The sequence below is a fragment of the Equus przewalskii genome, chromosome 30 (assembly GCF_037783145.1).
Source record: "Equus przewalskii isolate Varuska chromosome 30, EquPr2, whole genome shotgun sequence".
In the NCBI taxonomy this organism is placed as follows: Eukaryota; Metazoa; Chordata; class Mammalia; order Perissodactyla; family Equidae; genus Equus; species Equus przewalskii.
In genome coordinates this window covers 17,722,786-17,744,991 of record NC_091860.1, presented here as the reverse complement: position 1 = coordinate 17,744,991, position 22,206 = coordinate 17,722,786, and the positions used below count along the sequence as shown (strand labels likewise).

Below are 22,206 nucleotides of genomic sequence, written 5' to 3'. Positions count from 1 at the left end.
TGCCTCTTTGATAGGCATAGCATGTCAGCTGCAGTCTTTGCAAAGAATCAGTTGATCTTTAAAAAACTTGTATTTCAAAGTTTTATCTGTGTTATTTTCCAATTAGGCCTTTCCCTTTTTATATGTTTCTATTATTTGTAGACTGTCCTGATGTCAGGGATTACACATTCTTCCAACTGCTCATAGCAGTAAATATAAATACAAACCCCAAAATATAATATTAGTATTGTGTGCTGTGAATTTGCTATGCTGTAGAGGGTAAAGGACAGAATAAATGGGGAGAATTAGAGAATTACTTGCTACAGATGACATAGATTCGAGGGCAGACTTTTTATGTTCAAGATACTCCTCAGGTTAAATTATAGATTTTTTTTCTCAATCTGAATGTACTTTCAATAAGTCACTTTTTTCCCCTACAGTGACTTTCCTAATTCCATGAATTTCTTTTTAAATAATCACAGTAAGATATTATGAAATCTCTCATTTAGAATAACTTGTTGGATTTGAGATATGGCCAGCAAAATGCCTTTCTCCTTGGCCAATATTAATTGAATGAATGATGAATACATTTTTAAAAGAATGAATGACTAAATGAATAAATTCATTCACACACTGTGGTGACTCTAGGTTGATAAATTCCACAGTCTATAAAATATTGTCTTTTTTTTAAGGCTTTTTTTTGAGGAAGATTGGCTCTGAGCTAACATCTGTTGCCAACCTCCCTCTTTTTTGTTTGTTTGGGTTTTTTCTCCCCAAAGCCCCAGTATATAGTTGTAAACCCTAGTTGTAGGACATTCTAGTTCTTCTATGTGGGATGCTGCCACAGCATGGCTTGATGAGCGGTGTGTAGGTCCACACCCAAGATCAGAACTGGCGAACCCCAGGCCGCAGAAGCAAAGCGCACAAACTTAACCACTCGGCCATGGGGCTGGCCCTATAAAATATTTTCATTCTCACCCTTCCTTAGCTTTCTGGTGTCCTCATTAATGAAATTCTCCATGGGGCCGATGGAACCAGTATCAAGTGTGGCGTTATCGGAGAAATTGGTTGCTCCTGGCCTCTGACCGAGAGTGAAAGAAAGGTTCTTCAGGCAACAGCTCATGCTCAGGCTCAGCTTGGCTGTCCTGTTATCATTCACCCTGGAAGGAATCCAAGTGCACCATTTCAGATTATCCAGGTGTTGCAAGAAGCAGGTGCAGACATCTCCAGGACAGTTATGTCCCACCTTGATAGGTAAGTAGACTAACTACAAATCAGTGCAAACCACCAAATGGTTATGGATGATCAAATAAATACAGTCACCAGGTCAATGACATACCAGTCAACTGGAGAAAACCACTCGCTACCTGGAAGGTAGTATTTATAAAGTTTTACATTAGACATTAATAAAAGTCAGTGCTGCCATTTTTGTGTCTCTATTCTGTGTCAGATAGTATCTCAGGTGTTTTGTATGAGTCATTTCTCTTAATTTACTTAATCCTTCATAACCCTTCAGAGTAGGTGTCACTGTCTACTTCACTTCTTTGTCTCAGGGTCTGACATCACAGTAGCTGCCAATTCCACATGCTCAGTATTTGCCAGTAGTTAGAGCAATAAATTTATCTGCAAATATAAAGGGAAGGGGAAACCACAAATATAAATGTTCAGGTTTGCTGTTGTGACTGGTGGTTTGAGTCATCTGAATTTTGGAAAATGCAGTTATAAAAAATAATAGTAATAGGTATATTATTTGGTGGTATTATGTCTTAGTTTCCTATGAGTACCGTAACAAATTATAAGAAACCGGAAAAGGGCCCGCCCTGTGACATAGCAGTTAAGTTCGGGGCGCTCTGCTTCGGTGGTCTGGATTCGCTGATTCAGATCCCAGGCATGGACCTACGCCACTCATCAGCCATGCTGTGGCAGTGACCCACATATAAGTGGCAGAAGATTGGCACAGATGTTAGGTCAGTGCTAATGTTCCTCAAGCAAAAAATGAGGAGGATTGGCAACGGATGCTAGCTCTGGGCTAATCTTCCTCAGCAAAAAGAAAAGAGAAGAAAAGAAACCGGGAGCCTTAAAACAATAACAATTTATTTTCTCATAGTTCTGGAGGCCAGAAGTCTGAAATCAAGGTGTTGGCAAGGTGCCTTTCCTCCAAAGACTCTTGAGGAGAATTCTTCCTTGCTGCTTCCATTGTCTCATTGTTCTGGGCATTCCTTGGCTTGTGGATGCATAACTTCAGTTTCTGCCACTGTCTTCACATGGCCTCCTGTCTGTCTTTGTCTTCTCCTCTTTTGTTTCTTATAAGGACACTTGTCATTAGATTTAACCCCCACTCAGATAATCCAGAATGATCTCATCTTAAGATCTTAACTTAATTACATCTATAAGGCCCTTCTCCCAAATAGGGTCACTTCCAGAGGTTCAGGGGGATAGAACGTGGACATATCATTTTGGGGTCCACCACTCAACCCCCTACGCATTATATTAGATGGGGAGGGGTCAGCACAATAATTGACTAAATATACAGATGTTGACTGCAGGTCATTTTATGAAGAAGCCTAAGTGTTGCAAAGGCTAGACATTAGCCTTTAGATTGAATTGATCAAGGAATTAACACAGTACAAATGAGTCTAATAATACCTTACAATTATTTCTATCTTGCATATTGGAATAAAGCCATCTTAACAGACTGATAAATCCTCATCATCATACCTGACGATCTACTATTTAATAAACTAATGATCCCACAGAAGGTATTGATAAAGTGCTTCTACTTAATAAAAATATTGTAAAATCCTATGCAAAAAAAATTAAACAAGTTATAATTGTGGCAAAATTGACAAGCCAGTATTAATGGAGAAACTGAGTAATATCAGAGTAAAGGCAATTCTCCTGGCAACTGGGTGGGTATCAAGATCAATACTTGGCTGTCTTACAGAATCTTCTGGTTGTACTGATAAAATAGAGGGGGGCCCCTAGATACTGCTCATAGAGGTGGTGCATAATAGCATGAAGAATAGAATCTTTGGACCCAGAAACACCTGCTTGTAAATCTTGCCTCTACCATTTGCCATGAGATCTTGGATATTTTCATTTGAATTTAAAATAATGTATTTAATAATATTACTTTGTAGGATAGAGAATACATATAACACCCTTAATCAAGAAGGATGATTTTTAAATACTTTTTAAACAGTGTGAAGTATGTCATACATACAAACGAGTATAGATAATACATATTTTTAAATTTTATAAATATTTCTTAGGTTCTTAAAAACACTGTATCCAGCTGTTATTATATAAATGCTCTATATACGTCCATTAAACTACAGTTATTAATCATGTTGTTCAGGTATTCTATATTCCTACTGATTTTTTTGGGTCTGTTTGTGAGGAAGATTGGCCCTGAGCTAACATCTGTTGCCAATCTTCCTCTTTTTGCTTGAGGAAGATTGTCCCTGAGCTAACATCTGTGCCAATCTTCCTCTGTTTTATGTGGGATGCTGCCACAGCATGGCTTGATGAGGGGTGCCAGGTCTGCGCCCGGGATCTGAACCCGTGAACCCCAGTCCCCTGAAGCAGACAGCATGAACTTAACCACTATGCCACCGGGCCCACCCCGTTCCTACTGATTTTTTGACGGCTCGATCTATTGTTTACTAAGAGAATATGTTAAAATCTATCATGGTAGATTTTTAGTTTCTGTTGTACATACTTCAATTTTTTTCTTTATATATCTTGAAGCTATATTATCACATGCACACAAGTTATTATCTCTTCCTGGTGAATTGAGATTTACATCAGCATATACTGAACTGCTTTATCTCTAGTAATTCATGTAGTGCTTTTTGTTTTAAAGGATGTTTTATCTGATATTAATGTAACCATACCAATCTTTTTGTGTTAGTCTTTATAATTTAGATGTGTCTTATATAAGGAGGATGTGACCAGGTTTTGGGTTTTACCCAATCAGACAGTCTCTTCTTTTATATGAAAAGTTCAGTTTATTTACATTGACTATGTTTACTGATATGTTTGTTCCACTTTTTCTTTTTGTCTTAGTTTTTGTTATCCTTTCTTGATTTCTTTTATTGATTTTTTTTTCACCTCCATATTCTATTTTTCCCCTTTATTCCTTTGGAAGGTATGTACACTATTTCTATCCTATTAATGGTTGTAATAGAAAATTTAACATGTACATTTATGATATCAAATTTTACATATAATAAATATTTTTACCATCCTTCCTAGTAATACAAGAACCTCAGAACTCGTCAACTTCAGTCACTCAACATCTAAGTTATATGCTGTTTTGTCCAGGATGTTGTGTCCACTTGATTTTTTTAAATGTTTCTGTTTGCTATTTTCTTTGCTCACCATTGCATCTTAGATCTTTATCCCTGAATTTCTCTAAGTACATCATTTGAAGTTCCTGTAGTACAGGTCTGTTTTGGTAATAAGTGCTTAGATTTTACATCTCTGAAAATGCCTTTATTCCTTCATTCATAAGACATAATTTAATAGAATAGATAATTTATAGTAATTAATGAGAAGAGGTAGTTCTATTTAAAAGGTGTTTTTTCTAAGCCCTTTAAAGATATTCTTTTCAACTGACATACATTGTTGCTGTTGATAAGCCAGCTGAAACTAATTCTACTTCCTTTGCCATGATATGCCTTTTTTTCTGACTACTTTTAACATGTTTGTCTCTGCTATCTGTATTTTCACTATCTCAGTGTGAATTTCTTCTTATTGTGCATGCTTGGGATTCCTGGTTATGAGGCTGTATCTTTCATTGGTTCTAGAAAACTTTGGCCATTGTCTCTTCAAATATTGTTCCATCCACATTTTCTTTATTATTTGCATCATAAGCTCCAATTTAATATATGGAGGATCTTATTACCTGTCCTCCATGTCTCTTCACATCTCCTTCATATTTCCATCCATTTGCATCTTGGAGCTATAATTTCTTCTATTCTATCTTCTTATTTACTACTTCTCTCTCCAGCAGAATCAATCTGTTGCCTAGCCTATCAATTTGGTTTATAATATTAAGAACTATAGTTTTATTTCTTTCTAGAAGTTCTACTTGGTTACTTTTCAAATCTGCTTGGTTAATTTTGATAATTTCTTTTCCCTTCAACATGTTTTCAATTCAATCTTTAAAAAATATTAAACATGCAATGTTTACCTTGTAACTAGTAAATGTAATTTCTTCTGTTTTTTTTCTCTGATTAATTTATTTTCTCAGTTCTTCTGGCTCTCGTTCATGTGAGGTTATTTCCTTGTATTACAATAAATTTATTGTGATCTTAGATTCCCTGGAAGTGATTATGAGTCATAGGTTGCAGGGTTTTATTCTTGGATTTTTGTTTGTTTGTTTTGTTTGTTTCTTGTGGGCAGTTAGGGGGCACTATGAAATTGGGGCTACTTTAAATTAAATTTTTAAAAATTAAAAAATATTTAATCATGGTAAAATACACACAACGTAAAATTTACCCATCTTACTATTTTTAAGCATACAATTCAGTAGTAAGTACATTCACATTGTGGTGAAACCAATCTCCAGAACTCTTTTCATCTTGCAAAATTGAAGCTGTGTACCCATTAAACAACAGCTCTTTCTTCTCCCTCTCCTTAGTCCATGGCAACCACCATCCTACCATCTCTCTCTATGAATTCGACTACTCTAGGTACCTCATACAAGTGGACTGATACAGTATTTGTCTTTTTGTGACTTTTTAAAGATTTTATTTTTTCCTTTTTCTCCCCAAAGCCCCCCGGTACATAGTTGTATATTCTTTGTTGTGGGTCCTTCTAGTTGTGGCATGTGGGACGCTGCCTCAGCGTGGTTTGATGAGCAGTGCCATGTCCGTGCCCAGGACTCGAACCAGCGAAACACTGGGCCTCCTGCAGCAGAGTGCGCGAACTTAACCACTCAGCCATGGGGCCAGCCCCCTTTTTGTGACTTTTTAAACTAAACTTTTCACTTGAGGGGTTCGAACCACACAGGTGCTGTGAATTCTGGTCCCTGAACTCAGTGAGTGTAGGCTTGTGGTTATGGATTCTCAGGGGAGACTTTTTTCTCAACCTGCCTCCCTTTCACCAGAAGACAAGGCTGAGAAAGACATGTAATCTGCAAAGACTCCCTCTGCAGGCCAACTTTTTACCTAGTCCATCCAACTGAGTGTTCTCTTTGGGTGGGAGGGGTACTCCCTTTACGTGCTGGGGAGGCTGTGTCTCCATTTTGTCTTCTGCCCTATTCAGGCCCCAGCTCTCTCTCTTGGCACATTAACCTCCTGGCCCTGCCCCCAGGCAAATGCTGTCTCTAGGTCCCCTTCTACTCCTCATTTTCTCTGCGCTCGTATTGTTTCTGCCCCCGTGAGTAAGTCCTTTCCTTTCCCAGCAGCTTTACCAAGCATTTAAAAATATGATTTTTTTCCCCTTCATTTTATTCAATATTTTACATGTACTATGCTGGAAAGGTTTTCTGTGAATGTTTCGTCTGCCATACTGCTTGAACTGGCTCACGATGATTCTTAGAGAAGAATCTTTCTAACTCTATCGTTTATAGTTAGACATGTAGGTAAATTAGAAAATTATGCTTGGCATGAAAAGAAAATAAGCTTTTGTTGGAAATTGTGAAATAAATTTTAACTCCTAGCCCAGTAGGACATCCTTTCTCATAAAATCAAACTATATATATACACACACACATATGTATATTCCTTGCTCCTAAAATCAACATATATATACACATATATCTATGCACACACATATGTATATGTATTTTCTTTTAAACAATAAAGCTGCATTACCTGATTTTCATTGGCTGCCATTTCAGTGCCTCCCTCTAGAATGGAATGGAGAGGTTGACCTGGCATCAGACAAACTCAGAGCATCCTAGAAAATCCTGCGACCATTTCTAGAGCAGCCACCCATTCTGTCCCTATTTTAGGGATGATTCAGGGTTCCAGTGCCTGAAAAAGAAATACATAGAAGTCTGAACATTTCAGTGGAGAGGCAACTGGGAAAAAATGGCTTTAGAAAAAGTAGTGCATTTGGAAAAACAAACCAAATAAAGTAACAGGAAAAAAAATAATCAGGGAGGCAGATACGGGCAACTTTAGCTTTTTGATCTGACTGTTCACAGCAAGAGAGTTGCCAGGCTGACGTTTGATGAGGTCAGCCTTTTACAGGCCCTCTGAGGGCTGCTGGGTTGCACACACAATCTGATCTGTACTGAAAGGGCAAGGACTTCAGCTTTTCTAATGGGGACAAATCACAAAAGGGCACGTATTTCATGCAACAAAATGCGCAGATGACACACAGAAAAAGAAGAGCATCCTGAAAACAAGGCCTCCAAAAAAAAAAAACAAAAAACCCCAGAGAAATCATTTTCGTTCTCCCACTGTGCCTCGGTGGGTGGGAAGGAGAAGGAAGGTTCTGAACCCACAGGCGGTTGGGATGGTGAGGTAGCAATTCGAGGTGCTGGCTCTGCCCTGTGGTCCCTTTTAGAACACTGGGCTCTCCAGCAGGACCGACGCTCAGCCCCGACTATCTGTAAAATTGTTCATTTATCCTCTTAAAGGCAGGATTTCTAGCATTTGAGAATACAAAATAAAATATTCCGGGATGTCCACAATCACACTGAAGCAAGTAAGTATTCTTGAAGGTATATAAATCATCACCAGCATTCATGCATAAGGCATTTTATTTTAAAATACACACACGCACACACAAACAACAACAAAAACAACAAAACTGCCATATGTCTATCCAAAAGAAGCAGTTGGGACCTTGAGAGAGGGAAGAGTTAATGAATGGCCATCACCTTAGGACACCTCTGAACCACATGGTTGTCATGTGACCGTTTGTGACCTGCTTAAGGTCATTTACCTGGAGATAACAGCCTGACAAGATAAATCTGCTTCTGTGTCTCGGCCCTCCCCTAACCATCTGTTCTCCTTAAGAAATACAGGCCTGTGGAAGTGCCCGTTGACTGTTGTGAATTTAGCTCTATGGAACATCGTAGGGGGCTGCCCTTGACAGTTATAACCACCCAAAGTCAACATTTATTGGAAAATCACATCAGCACTTAAGTATTCCTGTTTGGGCTTTGAATCCACAAAGGCTTTATGCCTTTTAATCATTTATTATAATTTTGCTACCTATTATAATTCCATCCGCATTTCCAAGTGGCATATAATCACAGCACTGCCTCTGCCCCTAGTCGAATACAGGGTATATGTGATTGAAGACACCCCAGGCGTAGTCTTTTTGCCATTCATCTCCAAGGAAGTCGTATCTGGAATGTACTATAGGGTAGCTGTAGGTATTTTTATGACAGCGCAATTATTTCATTACCACGGAAAGTTGGGTAGAATAATATGGCTGGAAGGTATTTGGGTACTAACTCTTTATGGATTAAACTTTGAGTCCCTGGGAAAGCAATAGACAGGTGCTATGCCTCAATCTCCCTTCTGCTTGGCTATCTATTTAACAAACCAAAGGGCTTTGATGGAAATCCAGAGCCTAGAGTTTGATTGGGGAACAATGATAATTAAGTGCAGGAAAATGGCACATCTCTCTCTTTGAAAATTGCTCCCTGGGGAAGTTAGAGGAATTTGACCCAAGCATTTCTACAAGAAGAAAAGAGAGAGCACAGGGGGTGGGCTAACAACACATTTTATACTTTTTACCCCTGATTATTCCTGCCAAAACTCACCAAACTCTCTAAAGGACATAAATTTGATACATTTTTTCATGCTCTTAATTAGATGAAGTGAGTGAGTGGAATATCATTTCATTCATTCATTTATTCATTCAACAAATATTTATTGAGTGCCTAATTACCATATACCAGACACTAGGATGTAGTAGGGAGCAAGACCCATTGTCTAAATCACTTCAAAACGATTACTTAATTATTATCATGGTGACTTTTAACCTTAAGGTTGTCTTTGTAAAGCCACACAAAATAATTATCTGGTATGCTTGGAATAGTACACTTTTAATTCCTATGAATACTAGTGAATTATTGTGAAAGCATTCAAAAACAATTTCAGGGAGATGTTTGGCAAACTGAAATTTAGCAAAACATCCTTATATATTTGAATAGTAGTATGGTAGCAGTTTTTAAAAAGAACAATTGGAATGCTATGCACATGAAACGGTTTATAACATTTAGAATCCTGTGCGTATGATGCTGTATTTCTTAACACTTTATTATTAGGAGTATGTATATGCATGCATTATGAGCATAATGTACAGTATGCACTGAGAAGAATGAGTGTGCATTGTATAGTATATACATTGTGCATGTTAGGAATAACAAAGACAACTTGTTTAGTTATATTGGCTCAGAACTAAAGAAATTAGTTCAGGCAACAAAGTAGGGGCGTGATGAGCAAGTGGAAACTTTTAAAAATATATATTTACTAATAACACTTCCCTTTTTCCATTTTCTAATGTCCAATGACATTTCTTCTATTATTACTATGGCAGACGATAGGAAAATATAAGAAAAATTAGATGCTTCTAAACAAGTTATCATGGACATTTGTATATACTTGGGTATGACTGTGGCTCAATCTTACAGAAAAATCTACACTGGATCGTAGTGAGTGCTCCCTGACATAGAACACAACCCTTGAATACATTTCAGATTGAAATTGTGTGATGACGTTGGCGGCAACTATTCTTTTATTCAGGCAATGTATATCCTATGTCTGCATGGGACAATGGAGAAATAGGTGGTGCTGGGGTCACATTGCTTAATTTGTGTTCTGTGTGACCTTGTTGCATGACCTTGAGCAAGTCACTTAAGACTCCAAGTCTTTTGCTTATCTGTCAAAAGGGGTTAAGAAAAATTATTTTTAACCTTTAAAGTATTACGCAAATATCCCCCCTATTATTGTTTATCATGAATTTCCTTTCATTGCAGGACCTGTTTTAAAAGATATAGAAAATCTAGACAAACATTTGACAAACTGAAATGTAGCAAACCTTCTCAATATACATAAATAGTGCTGAATAAAATGCAATTAAGTTATGCTGGTAATTGATATTTGTTGAGTATCCCAAATTGCACTCTTTAATGAGACATTTGGTCAGACCAGCTCAATGTCAGGGCAAAGGAGGGCACTGGCCACGTAGTCTTTCCAGTACATTATACCCACCAAAACCTTCCACAAGGCATTTTTTTCTTCTAAAGCAATTTTTTATGACTCTGACACCATTCCCATGAAATGTGACATTTTAACAAATAGGATTGCCATGTCTATGAGATTTATCTTCACTCTCTTCAATACCATCATTCCTTGAACTGTGTATCGCCTTACATGAAAAACGCACCCTCTTTTGTGCTGTGTGGCAGCTGGAAAGTTCATATGGTAAAAAGCTCTTCCTAGGGTGTATAAACTGTGAAATGTATTTAAAAATCAAGTTTTAATTACATTTCGCAATTGGGAGCCAACTTCTGGTTTAAGTCTAATTTAAACAAGGGTTTTTCTCTCTTGCAGCCATCTGTTCCTTTTGCTTAAGCCTACACTTAAGTCATAATATTGAAAGTGTGACATCATTCCTTCCTATGATGTCATTAAACATCTGGTATGGACCCAAGCACTCAGAGACCTGAATAATGTGAGAGGAAGATGCTGTTCAAATATAGATATGGAGAATAAAATAAATATATGGCAATCTGAATTATTTTTCTATTTTTTTCATTCCTAGTTATTTTCTAATATTCAAAAGACTTCCATAAAAGTAATGCCTTGACGCAAAAAGAATCCTATAAAAAAAGATAAATGAACCTGTAAAATATCTACATATATGGGAATAAACTAGTATATTAACGTGAATGCACCATTCTTATTGATGGTTTTGCGTTTGTGTGAAACCAAAGTTCTTGGTAAATATTTAATTCAAGTAATAAATTATACTTTCTAATCATAGACAGTGGGTAGGCCATACATTAGAAACTTCCATCATTCTATTCAGTTTCTATTTTCAACATTAAAAAATAAATTAACTGAAATTCATCAATTAGGAATTTTTCAGATTTTATAGTTAAGGTGGAACTGACATTAGCAGTATAGATTCCTATACATGAATAGTGTTTTCAAATTATATTAACATTAAATTTATCAGATTATAGTAATTTATATATTAATTTCTTTTAAACATTGTATTATAAATATTTAAAGATTTATTTTAGGTTATCATATGAATAGTTCTAGCTGAGTTTAGTAATTCTGTTACAATATTCTTGAAAATCTCTCATAAAGTAATAAAGAACCCCACAAGACACTAGCTGTACGAATATCCATTCATTTTAAATTGAGGAATTCCCTGGGGAGGGAGACAAAGAGTTTTTTTGGAATTACTTTTGTGGTAAACACTTTTTATAATAATCAGCCATTGAAATTCACCATTGTTTTTAATAAATCAGTTGTATATAAGCATTTCCTTATTATTGTATTTGTACTCCAATTTATAAAAATTACTTGGTCAAGTTCCTAAGTTTTAGCATTGGATGTATTCTGTGTTTCTATACATCTCAGGCCCTGAGCTAGTCTGGTCTCATAATAGAGCTGCCTGCATGGTGCTTACCCTCTAGGCCCAGGAATTCATAGATTGGAACAGCTGATGAATCACAACAAAGTCACAGCACGGTATTATGAAAAGTGCGCTAGCCTAGGAGTAGAATACCTGGGTTCTTGATCACTTATAAGACCCAAGCTTTAGTTTCTTCATTTATGCAGTAACGTCAATATGTGGCATAATTATTTCACCAGTTGATTGTGAGTTTCAGAACCTGCTCCTCCCATGTTCTGGGTATCATTTAATGACATCAACATCTAATCGATTGCCTAAGACAGGCCCTGATTCTCCTCCATTGCTGTCACTGTGGGGACAGAGTCCCATCGCTTACTCTTCCTGCTGCTCATCCTAGTTTGGTCAGCAACAGCATTATTCATGCAGATGCTAGCCTAAGTTCCTCCCTCCCGCTGCACCCCCACGTGATAAGACGTGTCCACCTCACTAAGGTTTCTGAATACAGCCACTCCTATCCGTTCCTCTGCTGTTAACTTAATTCAGGCCCTCATTTGTCACCTGAACTATTGTAATAGTCTCCAAACAGGAGTCACTCCCTTAGCCTTGCTCCCTAATCTAGCCTCCACATTGCTACGGTTTTGATCTTTCTAAATGCAAATCTGATTACATTCCTCTACGCTATTTACAATGCTTCAATGGCTCTCCTTCACCTTTGGCACAAGATCCAGACATCTTGGTCATCTGGTCCCCACCCAGCCCTCCAATTCATCTCCCCTCAGCCTCTAGTGCACACACAGAATCTGGGCCAAAGCCACACTGACCGTGACCTTGAGTGCCCTGTGCTGACTGTTCTTACATGCTGCTCACACAGGCTAGTCCCTCTGCTGCAAATACCCTATTCCCCCTTATCTACTTGGCAGTCTTTCTGCAACATGCAGCTCATCAAAGGTTTTCCTCTTTATGGAGCTTTTCCTGAACAAGCCAAGCAGTACTGATATCTCCTTTGTGCCAATGCAGTTCCTAGTAGTACTTTTCGTATTACACCTAGTAAGGTCTGTAAAGCAATTATTTGTTTCCATGTCTCTTTTCCATAGACACTGAACTTCTTGAAGGATGGGACTCTGTGTTATTTGTTGTTATTTTCCCAGTTCATACCTCATAGTAAGTAGATGAGCAACAATTTCTTATTGGATGGATGGATGGATGCCTCTCCTCTCATGCACTTTATCATACTCTGATAAATTACAGGCTTATCTTCCAGAACAACAGCTCTTTTTTTTTGCCTCTCAACAGGTATTCTTCTGGATCATCCATCCCTCACCCAACACCTGAACCCCACCAACCTTTATCTCAACAGTATTCTTCAAGACTCAACTCAAAGGAGTCGCTTCTTTCATAATGCTTTGTATTTGTTTGTACTATAACAAGTTCTCAACACATGTAATTGTAATTATTAGTTTAAATATCTATTCCTTCCCTACACTTTAAGTTCCTTGAGACAACAGCTTAAATTTCATATTCTTTTTTTTTTTTTTTAAAGATTTTATTTTTTCCTTTTTCTCCCCAAAGCCCCCCGGTACATAGTTGTGTATTCTTCGTTGTGGGTTCTTCTAGTTGTGGCATGTGGGACGCTGCCTCAGCGTGGTCTGATGAGCAGTGCCATGTCCGCGCCCAGGATTCGAACTAACGAAACACTGGGCCGCCTGCAGCGGAGCGCGCGAACTTAACCACTCGGCCACGGGGCCAGCCCCCTTAAATTTCATATTCTTATCTGTATCCCCAGCACAGAGGCTAGCACGAGGTAGGTGATAGTACAAGACAGTAGACGTTTCCTGAAGTAATTCATGAAGGTGTGCTTGAATGAATGAAATGAAATAATGTATTTGATAGTTCTTTGCAACTGTAAAGCCCAAGACAAATTTAGGTATTGTTATCATCTTGATCACCCCCGCGAATCATATCCTTTCCTCTGCTCCTTTGTTCTTTCTACCTAAATAGACCCTTGTCTAAATTATCACTTCACACAGGCTTCTCTGCTCCCAGTCAGAGTGCATTTTGACATTAAACTAAACCCCTCAGCACCTAGATAGGATCTAGAATTTAAAGAGGTTTGAAAAACGGAATCAACTATCTTGCATTTTAGCACCAGTCTTAAAACACTAGTAAGTGATAACTGTATTCTGAAAATGAAGAGAGCCAAATCGCTTGAGATACCATTTTCTTAGCTGATGGCAATATGTTTGCCAAAAATTTATGCCTCTTCCTTATATAGAGAGAATTTGTTTATCAGTTGAAGAGCAAAAGTGTAAAACATGCAACAGAAGAAATGAATTGATATGAATGACAAGAACAAATACTTGATATAAAGATCTCATCTTCCTCCTGGGAAATCCCAAGATATTTTTACAAATGACACAGCAATCACTTCATCCAGCTTGAAGAAGGTGAAATGCAGTAGCTCTTCTACGTCTGACAACCACCTCAGTGACTGTTTCGGGCAAGAGGTGAAAAATACTTACCTTAAATGCTGGGGAAGATTGGAATAAGAAAGAATATAATTATTCATGGATATAGAATATGGAATGACCAGAACTGGCTGAGGTTGACACCTCCACTCTTATGAGAAGTGCTATGAGATCATTGATGACTGGGAGGGGCAGGACCTCTGTTTAATCCTCATCTGAGAGACGTCAAGCAGAGTACATTTTCCCATGGTACCATTCTGACATTTGGGGTCAATCCTTTCTCCAAGGGAAAAAAAGTCACTTGCATAAATGCCACAACAGTAGCACCTTGCAAGTCTCTGGAAGTCATCCAACTGAATGTCAGTTTAATATAGTTAAGTCACCTTGTTAGACATTCATGGTGCAGGGTGCCCAGAGATGTCTCTGTGATGGGGCGTATTTCTCCATGGGTAAGTGTTGGTGAGAAGGAGTGGAGCTGCTGTGGTGGGTGGGTGCTCTCACCACAGAAGGGGCAGTATAGCCAAAGGACATGGCGTCTGAAGACAAATGCAATCTGGGTTTGTTCACAACTCCTCATTTTGAAAGTTGAGTTACCCAACTTCTCTGAGACTTAATTTCCTCATCTATAAAATGGGGATGATCATACCTTTGTCATATAGTTTTTGTAAGGATTAAATGAGATAGGGCTGTTTTAAATACTTGGTAATTATTAAGTGTTTATTTTCTTGCTTCACCTAATTCTCCCATCCTACACCTTTTTAACATCTAATACCAAATTCTATTTTTTTCAGGACTTCCCTTTGAAAAATATGCGTGATTATTGACACTACTTTTTCTCCATGGATTTTGCACTTTAGTAAGGAGCATTTAAGTGAATTCATTTCTTCATTCCTTCACACTAACGTTCAGTTATCCAGAGAGTGTCATATCACTAAATGTCAGTAAAAATAATAATTTATCTATCTATCTATCTCCTGGCTTTTTAATGACAGCAAATTTGTCTACCTTCTTTTTTAACTACATTTTCCTAATGTCCAAAATACCGGCTTAATTGCTTCTCTTCTGAAGAAATCTTCTCCTTCCTTACATGTGACTGTAAAATTTTTAAGAATGTTTTACATAGGGATCATTTCCTTCAAAGTCACACTCCTTTCTATGTGCTGTTCTGCAGGATAAGAATTCCCAGGGGTTACTTTTGAAAGTTACATGTATAGATGAATCTCATTGAACATGTAGTCTTCCTCCAGAAAGAGATCTCTACCTATGGTGATATTCTTCAGATAATATTTATAATATAGGTAGCATTTATATGTAATTGACATCTGAAGAATTGGATCCCTACATTCCCCCTTCCTCCCTAAGATGCGGCTTTGGTAAGACCACATCCAAAGAAATCATGTAGGGTCTCATGAGCCACTATCAGGCTTTGGCTTTTTCTTGGAGGGAAATGGGAAGCCACTGGTGGGTTTTGAGCAGAGGAGGGACTTGATCTGACTTAGGTGTGAAGATAGGCTTTGGTTGCTGTATTTGAATAGACTATAGTAAAACAAAGGTAGAAGCAAGAAGAGCAGTTGGGAATCTATTGCAGGGATCCCGTAAGAGATGATGGTGATTTGGACCAGGAGGGTAGCAAGGGAGGTGGACTGGATTCTGGACATATTTTGAAAGTTGAGCCAGAAGTTTATCCCGATGGGCTAGATGTACAGTATGAGAAGAAGAAAGCAGTCAAGGATGATTACAAAGTTTTTGGCTTGAACAACTGGATGGATGGAGATGACATCAACTGAGATAGGGAAGGATGTTGGAGCAGCTGGTTTAGGGTGGGACATGAGGGATTTAGTTTGAGACATGTTAAACTTGAGCTGTCTCTTAGACATCCAAGTGGAGATGGCAAGCAGGCAATTAGACATGCAAGTCTGGACTGCAGGAGAGAGGACTGATCTAATGGTAGAAGACCCTTAAGATGTGCCCCTTAATATTTGTAAGACGTTTAGAGCAATGTCAGGCTCCTAGTAAGAAAGTAAGCAATGCTCATGATTAATACAGTTCCTTCTCCTCCTTTGACCATGTCATTCAAATTGTCCAAAATAACTGTAATGATCAATTCCTGTCTATCAGATGTAGTTATCCTCTGAGCTAGCAATGAAAGGCCTCCACAAAGCAATCCTTTCTTACTTTTTGGGTTTATCACCCCCTGGGCCCCATGCTACCCTTTGATGGTAAATTCCCAATTTTGCAAGTGCCATTTGAGGGTACTGTGGGAAGGGAATTAAATTTCAAAATAAAAGTTAAAAAACACCATGTGCACACATAGTCAATGTAATTCTGGAAAATGTCCTTTGAGTATAAAATATGTAGCAATAGGAGCTGAATATGACATGATAGGAGCTAATTTGATAGTTAAGAGCGTAGACTCTAGCCTTGGACTGAATTTATATTCCAGCATATCACCTTGAGAGAGTATCTAATCTCTCAAGAACCAGTTCCCTCATCCCAGTTTCCTGATGGGATTATGGAGAATATTAAATGGGACAATAAATATAAAGAACTTAGCACAATGCCAGACACACAGTAAGTTCTTGTAATTTTCAGCTATGATGATGATGACAATGATAAGCAACTTTACTTTTTGTTTTCAATTGGATCTAAGACTGAAGATTTTCTTGTGGCTTTCCATTTACTATGGACTTTTCATTGAACATATTCCTTGATATATCACTGAAAATTTAGAAAACTGAGTCTGAAGGCAGTAGGCCCAAAGAAGAAGACATTAGGAGCAGAAATGAGTCTGATCCAACCTGTTATTGGCGCCTCCCTTTCCTGTTTTGACTGCCCCCTGCTCCTCCCGGTGCCTTGCCCATTTTGGTAATTAACAAACTGAATGAAGTGACTCAAAAGAAAAAATGCTAAACTTACCTCTTCCCCCTTATGTTATTTTAATTGTGTATATTTTGTTTTTAAGCATGGTTCTTTAGGGGAAAACAGAATATGTTTACTATAGAAAAACACATATTCTTTTAGCCTAGTAATTTTGGAAGCAGAAGATGGTCTCCATGGTAAGAAGATGGAAAAGAAGTGGTATTAATAGAAGATAGCACAGAACTAACGCACATTTTATAATATAAAGGAAAGATTTTTTAGCCTCCTTGCCTAAACAACATTGTGAACTATAAGTTATGCTAAATTAGTGAATAAAATAAAAAGGAGCCAGCTACCATATGATTGCTCTGAGTGAAAATCAATAGTCAACTGCCAGGAAGCATCCCAGGACAGCAGAAACCTCTCGCACTTGTGACACACAGAGGCTTAATTGGTACTCCTATGGTTTGGAAGAATGGCTTTGAAAATACTTCTGACCTCTTAGAAGCAGATTTATAGATGTATAATAGTGCTTTAATCCTTGCATCCTGGAGTTGCCAAAGTAATAGAATATCAGAGTGGCTAAAAGCCTAATAAGATAATGATTGTCTGACATTCCAAGTCTTCTCCAGGCCAATTTGGGGTCCCAAACAATCACTTCCTTTCTCTTGGTCCTTACTTCCCTTCACACAATGTCTAAAGAGGTGTATTTTCCCCTCACTTTTTTCCGTATTGTTTTCCGTAGGATTGTTTTTTTCCTTTCTTTCCTATTTCTGTGTTTGAAACTCTACCATGGTATTTTTAGGGTTAACCTAATGCATCCTTTTTCACTTGTTATAATCTAAATTTCTTGTAGTAATCTACCCTTGCTCCAGACTCTATTCCTCTGGCTGTAGCCTGTAATTCTCTCACATTTCTCTCTTTTCCCATTCATTTACAAAGTCTTATATCCTAAATAGTGATATTCTTACTATGATCTCTATTGAGGTGAGAATATATCCATAAAAGTTATCATAAAACAATAAGTTCTATTTGAAAAATAAGCACACCAGAACATAAATATCTGTAGGAGTGTTGCCCCCTTTAAAAAGGTTGCAATGATAGTCACATACACTTTGGCATTCATTTTAGAACCACTTTTCCATCTTCACCAAAAAATCACTCTATTACCTCCTCTTCGCTTCATGCTTTACCCAGATTAGTATTACTCACCTAATTCACCAGACCTGATGTCAAATTCCCTTGATAGTTTCCATTGTTCACAGCAGTTCCATTAAGTATTTTCAAAAGAGTATGGAACACATCCTGAAGACAATTCTCAAGGAGAATTACAAAATTGTTGTTGAATAATGGCAGTGTAATTAAAATGTCTATGGTCTCCAACTACTTTAGATGGGAGAACTCCTTTTTTGGATGAGTAAGTTCTCTTATTTCTGGTAACAAATTGAACTTACTGTTTTATAGTCACCCTGTAAGAGCAAACTGAAAAGTTCTTTTATTTGACTTGAACTATATTTGAGTAACTAGCGTACCTAAAACTTTTAATCTGTGTATGTGGAAAATATGCTCTTGCTAATAACAATATGTCTGTCTGATTGTCTCTAGGACTATACTTGATAAGAAGGAGCTACTGGAGTTTGCTCAACTTGGCTGTTACTTGGAATTTGATCTCTTTGGTACCGAACTCCTTCACTACCAATTCAACCCGGCTATTGACATGCCCAATGACAATAAAAGAATTAAAAGGTAAATAGGATGAAATCTCTCATAGCATTCCCTTTTACCAGCCTTTTTTGATAGGTAGATATTAGCAAAGATTCAAAAAACAATAAGTAGGCTGAACCAGAGACTTGCAGAGAAAAATATATCTATGTTGTTTCAGGGAGAAAATCTCTCTATATTATTTCAAGGAGAAAATGAGTCATCCTAAGTAGGCAAAAGCTTAGCAGAGCCTTAGAAGCTCAGTGCAGATGGGCAGCTGACAAGAAGCACAGATAATATTCAACCCCTGCCATGACAATAAGAGAACAAAAGACGTTTTTCTCTTTTTATCCCTAATGAAGTAAGCTGTTGCTTTCCCAGGTTGACCATGCCAAAGTCATAAGTTCCTACAATGAATTTTTGAAATGCTTTATTAAAAGTATCCACTAAAGAGTTGATTGTAACTTAAATGCTGTAAGTATAGTATCTAAAGACCAAACATCACATAAAATCCAACCTCTCAAATGGTGGAGTGGTGAAAGCAAACATTTGTACCGGTCATTCTCTGCAACCAAGTGGAAAACTTGGGGAGTCAAGGATGGATGGCTACATGGTTTGTCTTAGTTACAAGGTGATATGAAGATCGAATGCACCAAGGTAGGGAATCTGAGAGGAGAAAGAGATTCGGGATTGACAAGGATGAATTCAGTTAGGGAATTTGTAAGTATTACTATCCAGCGGGGCCCTTGGATAAGGGTGTGGAGCTCAGGGCAGAGATTCAGGCTGAGACATAAATCTAGACATGGTTGATTTGTATGTGATAGTTGGAAGTGTGGGAATGAATGAGATCAATCAGAGAAGAGAATGAGGACAGAGCCCTGAAGAATACCTTCATTTAAGGGGTGGACTCAGGAATAGTCACTCAAGGACAGGCTGAGAAGTTTTCCAAGTGATAAGAATATCAGGGAAATGCGTTGTTATGGAAGTTGGTGGAAAAGAATGCTTAAAGCAGAAGGGCTTGAACACTTGTAATAGGTGGCTGATATCAAGTGAGATAAAGACTGAAAAGTATCCATTGGGTTTCACAACCAGGAGGTTCTCATTTCACAATCAGTAAGTGCAGTCTTGGTAGAAAAGGCTTGAGGAATGAGTAGGAGGTGAGGCATGGGATAGAGAAGCTGGTGGTTACTCTTTCAAAAAGCTGGGTAGTAAAGGGAAGCAGGAGAGTAGGGCTGAAGCTAGAAGAGAAGACCAGATCAAGGAGAAGTTTTGTTAGGAGCTGAGCAGTGTTTATGTGTCTGAGAGAAGACAGAGAATGAATCCAGGGAAGTAGTGCCTATGTTACAAGTTTGTTATAGAATTTGTATGAACTAAAGTATGCAAAGTTTTTAGCTGCGTGTCTGGTATAGAATATGGAAGTAGTCAATCAATATTACCTTTAAAAAATCTGGAGAGATAAGAGATATAGAGCAAGGCTCCTAAAAAATAGGACAAATAGATGGAATCTTGGGAAGCAAATAGGAAGTTGGTTGAAAGGAGGTGTACTTCCTACATTGAAATGAGACGAGGCGAGGTAAGTAATGGGGTGAATGCAGATAAATGTCTTGGTGGGAGGAACAGGAAACTGAGCACATAAGCCCCATATGTTCTCTAGTGTGCTGGTGAAGTAGACATGGTCATCCCTGAGAAAAGAAGGAGTGGATTCAGTGCAGGACCTTGTAGAGAAGGATGAAGGCTGGGGATGGATGTGGAGTGAATGAGGGATATACTGACTAGGGACATGCTGTGTGCAAGATCCAGTTGAGGCTAGAGATCAGAAATGCACATTGGCACCAGTGCGCTTGATTTGGTGATTATTTTCCCCAAAAATGTTTTGTATTTTGGTAGCAGGACAAAAAAATCTTTGTGAGTGGAAGCAAAATAATGTGAATAGTTAGAGAGATTGACGGTTGGGATTCTGTCTGAAAAACGTGATTGATACCCAGAGGAAAAAGGAAGAGGTTGAGATGAGAGTCACGAGGTCCAAGATGGACGGAAGAAGATACAGAGAGAAATGGAAAGATATATAGGAAGTACATAGCAGGGGCAAATAACTGGAAGCTTTAATGAAGTGGGTGAATACATATAGTAGAAGAAGTTCAGTGAAAAAGTAGGAAGATCTAACTTGTGGTCAGAGTGGGAAACTGAAGATTGAGATTTCTCCATGGAAGTAGTTCTCCATGATGACCAGGACCAGAATGTGGTTATGAGGGTAGAAATCTGGTTGGACTGGGAGTATGCATAGCTGGAGTTGAGAAGTGACGTCCAGAAACTGTGAGGCTCAAGGAGTGATCGTTGAACATGCCCACACTGGAGTGGAGGGAAAGATCTTGAGCCACTGGCCACAGCTGGGACAGCCTTAGGATCTTTCCCCTAGACAGGGGACCTTTCCATCTGTATGTCTTCTGCTGTCCCTGTGTATTGACACTCTTCTTTGATTACCTCATTAACAGTAAAATATGCTTCAAGTTTAATATCATTCGAGAGGGCTAGTTGATGGATGTTGCGTTAGTTACATAAATATGGAGATGCTCAGCTCTACATGAGCAATCTGCTTTGGCTGCCCTGATCAATGAAGCTAGCCCCTTTTTATTTGATAAACAGATTTATTGTTTCTTTTTAGTTTTATGATTTTAATTTACTTGCCCAGGAGCACCATTCAATACAGGCAAACAGGTTTCCCTAGGGCCCTAGTAGGTGTGTCATACTCAGAGGCGACTATTCTCTGGAATTTAAAATGGGGTGCTGGGGTAGGTCTTTCTCATCTTTCATGATCTCAAAACCATGATTTCCTGAAGAATGCCCTCAACACACATTTTATAATTCACCTTGGAAATAGGAAGGTTCCTCCCAGGACCCGCTTCCTTTTTCTCAGCCTGTTTGTGGCTGTCAGGTGTACCTTTTGCACCCGTATGCCTTCCATGAGGCTCCCAGACCTTGTGGAATAACAGCGATGGGTCTGCAGAGAGGGATCTATGCAGGAGATATTGGGGAAGGACGACCATCAGCTCCCCCTGTATTCCTTCTTAGCTCCTTTTGGCTACAAATTCAAGAACGGGAACTTAATTTTGGTCAGCTTTCATTGTGCCAAATGTAAACATTCTAGATTTACAGAAATACATCAAAAATTATATATAATATACTTGTGTGTTTATGTATATCTATGTATATGTGTTTGTATGTATACTTAATCTTCCTTAAATTAAAATCGTGCATTAGGTCACTTGACTCAAGCGCAGCTCACGGTAATTACTGAATGACATTTTGGCTGTGTGTGCCCCAGTACCCCCTTGTCCCCTATCTCTCTGGCACTTGATTTTGATCATTCATCAGCAGTCCTTTTCTGAGCCCTAGAAGCCCTAAAGCTCTCAAGTGCAAGAACACAGAAGCACGCTTCTGCCTACCTCTGGTTTTCAGCCCCAGAAAGTCTGTGTCTAACACCTGTTTTCAATCTTATGCTCCATTTCTCAAATCTTATTATATCTCTGCCTTTTCACACTTTGTAGTCTCTCTCTAATATTTGTTTGCAAAACACTAACTCATTTGTATTTCTATAATTACCTTGATTTTTTGTCTTCTCATCTGTAGTGGCTCCTTC

General features: G+C 38.2%; 1 protein-coding gene and 1 long non-coding RNA gene across 2 annotated transcripts in view; one reads left to right on the top strand and one right to left on the bottom strand.

The window, feature by feature from the left end:
* LOC139080467 (uncharacterized) overlaps nucleotides 1-6,965 on the bottom strand; it is a 45,923-nt gene extending 38,958 nt beyond the window's left edge. The window contains exon 1 of the long non-coding RNA XR_011534997.1: nucleotides 6,804-6,965. This is a non-coding gene — a long non-coding RNA (uncharacterized lncRNA). The remainder of the gene's footprint in view (nucleotides 1-6,803) is intronic.
* Nucleotides 1-22,206, top strand: part of PTER (phosphotriesterase related) — a 57,095-nt gene that overhangs the window by 30,938 nt on the left and 3,951 nt on the right. Inside the window, exons 3-4 of the mRNA XM_008511004.2 lie at nucleotides 968-1,233; nucleotides 18,474-18,614. Of these exons, the coding sequence (XP_008509226.2) occupies nucleotides 968-1,233; nucleotides 18,474-18,614 (407 nt within the window). The remainder of the gene's footprint in view (nucleotides 1-967; nucleotides 1,234-18,473; nucleotides 18,615-22,206) is intronic.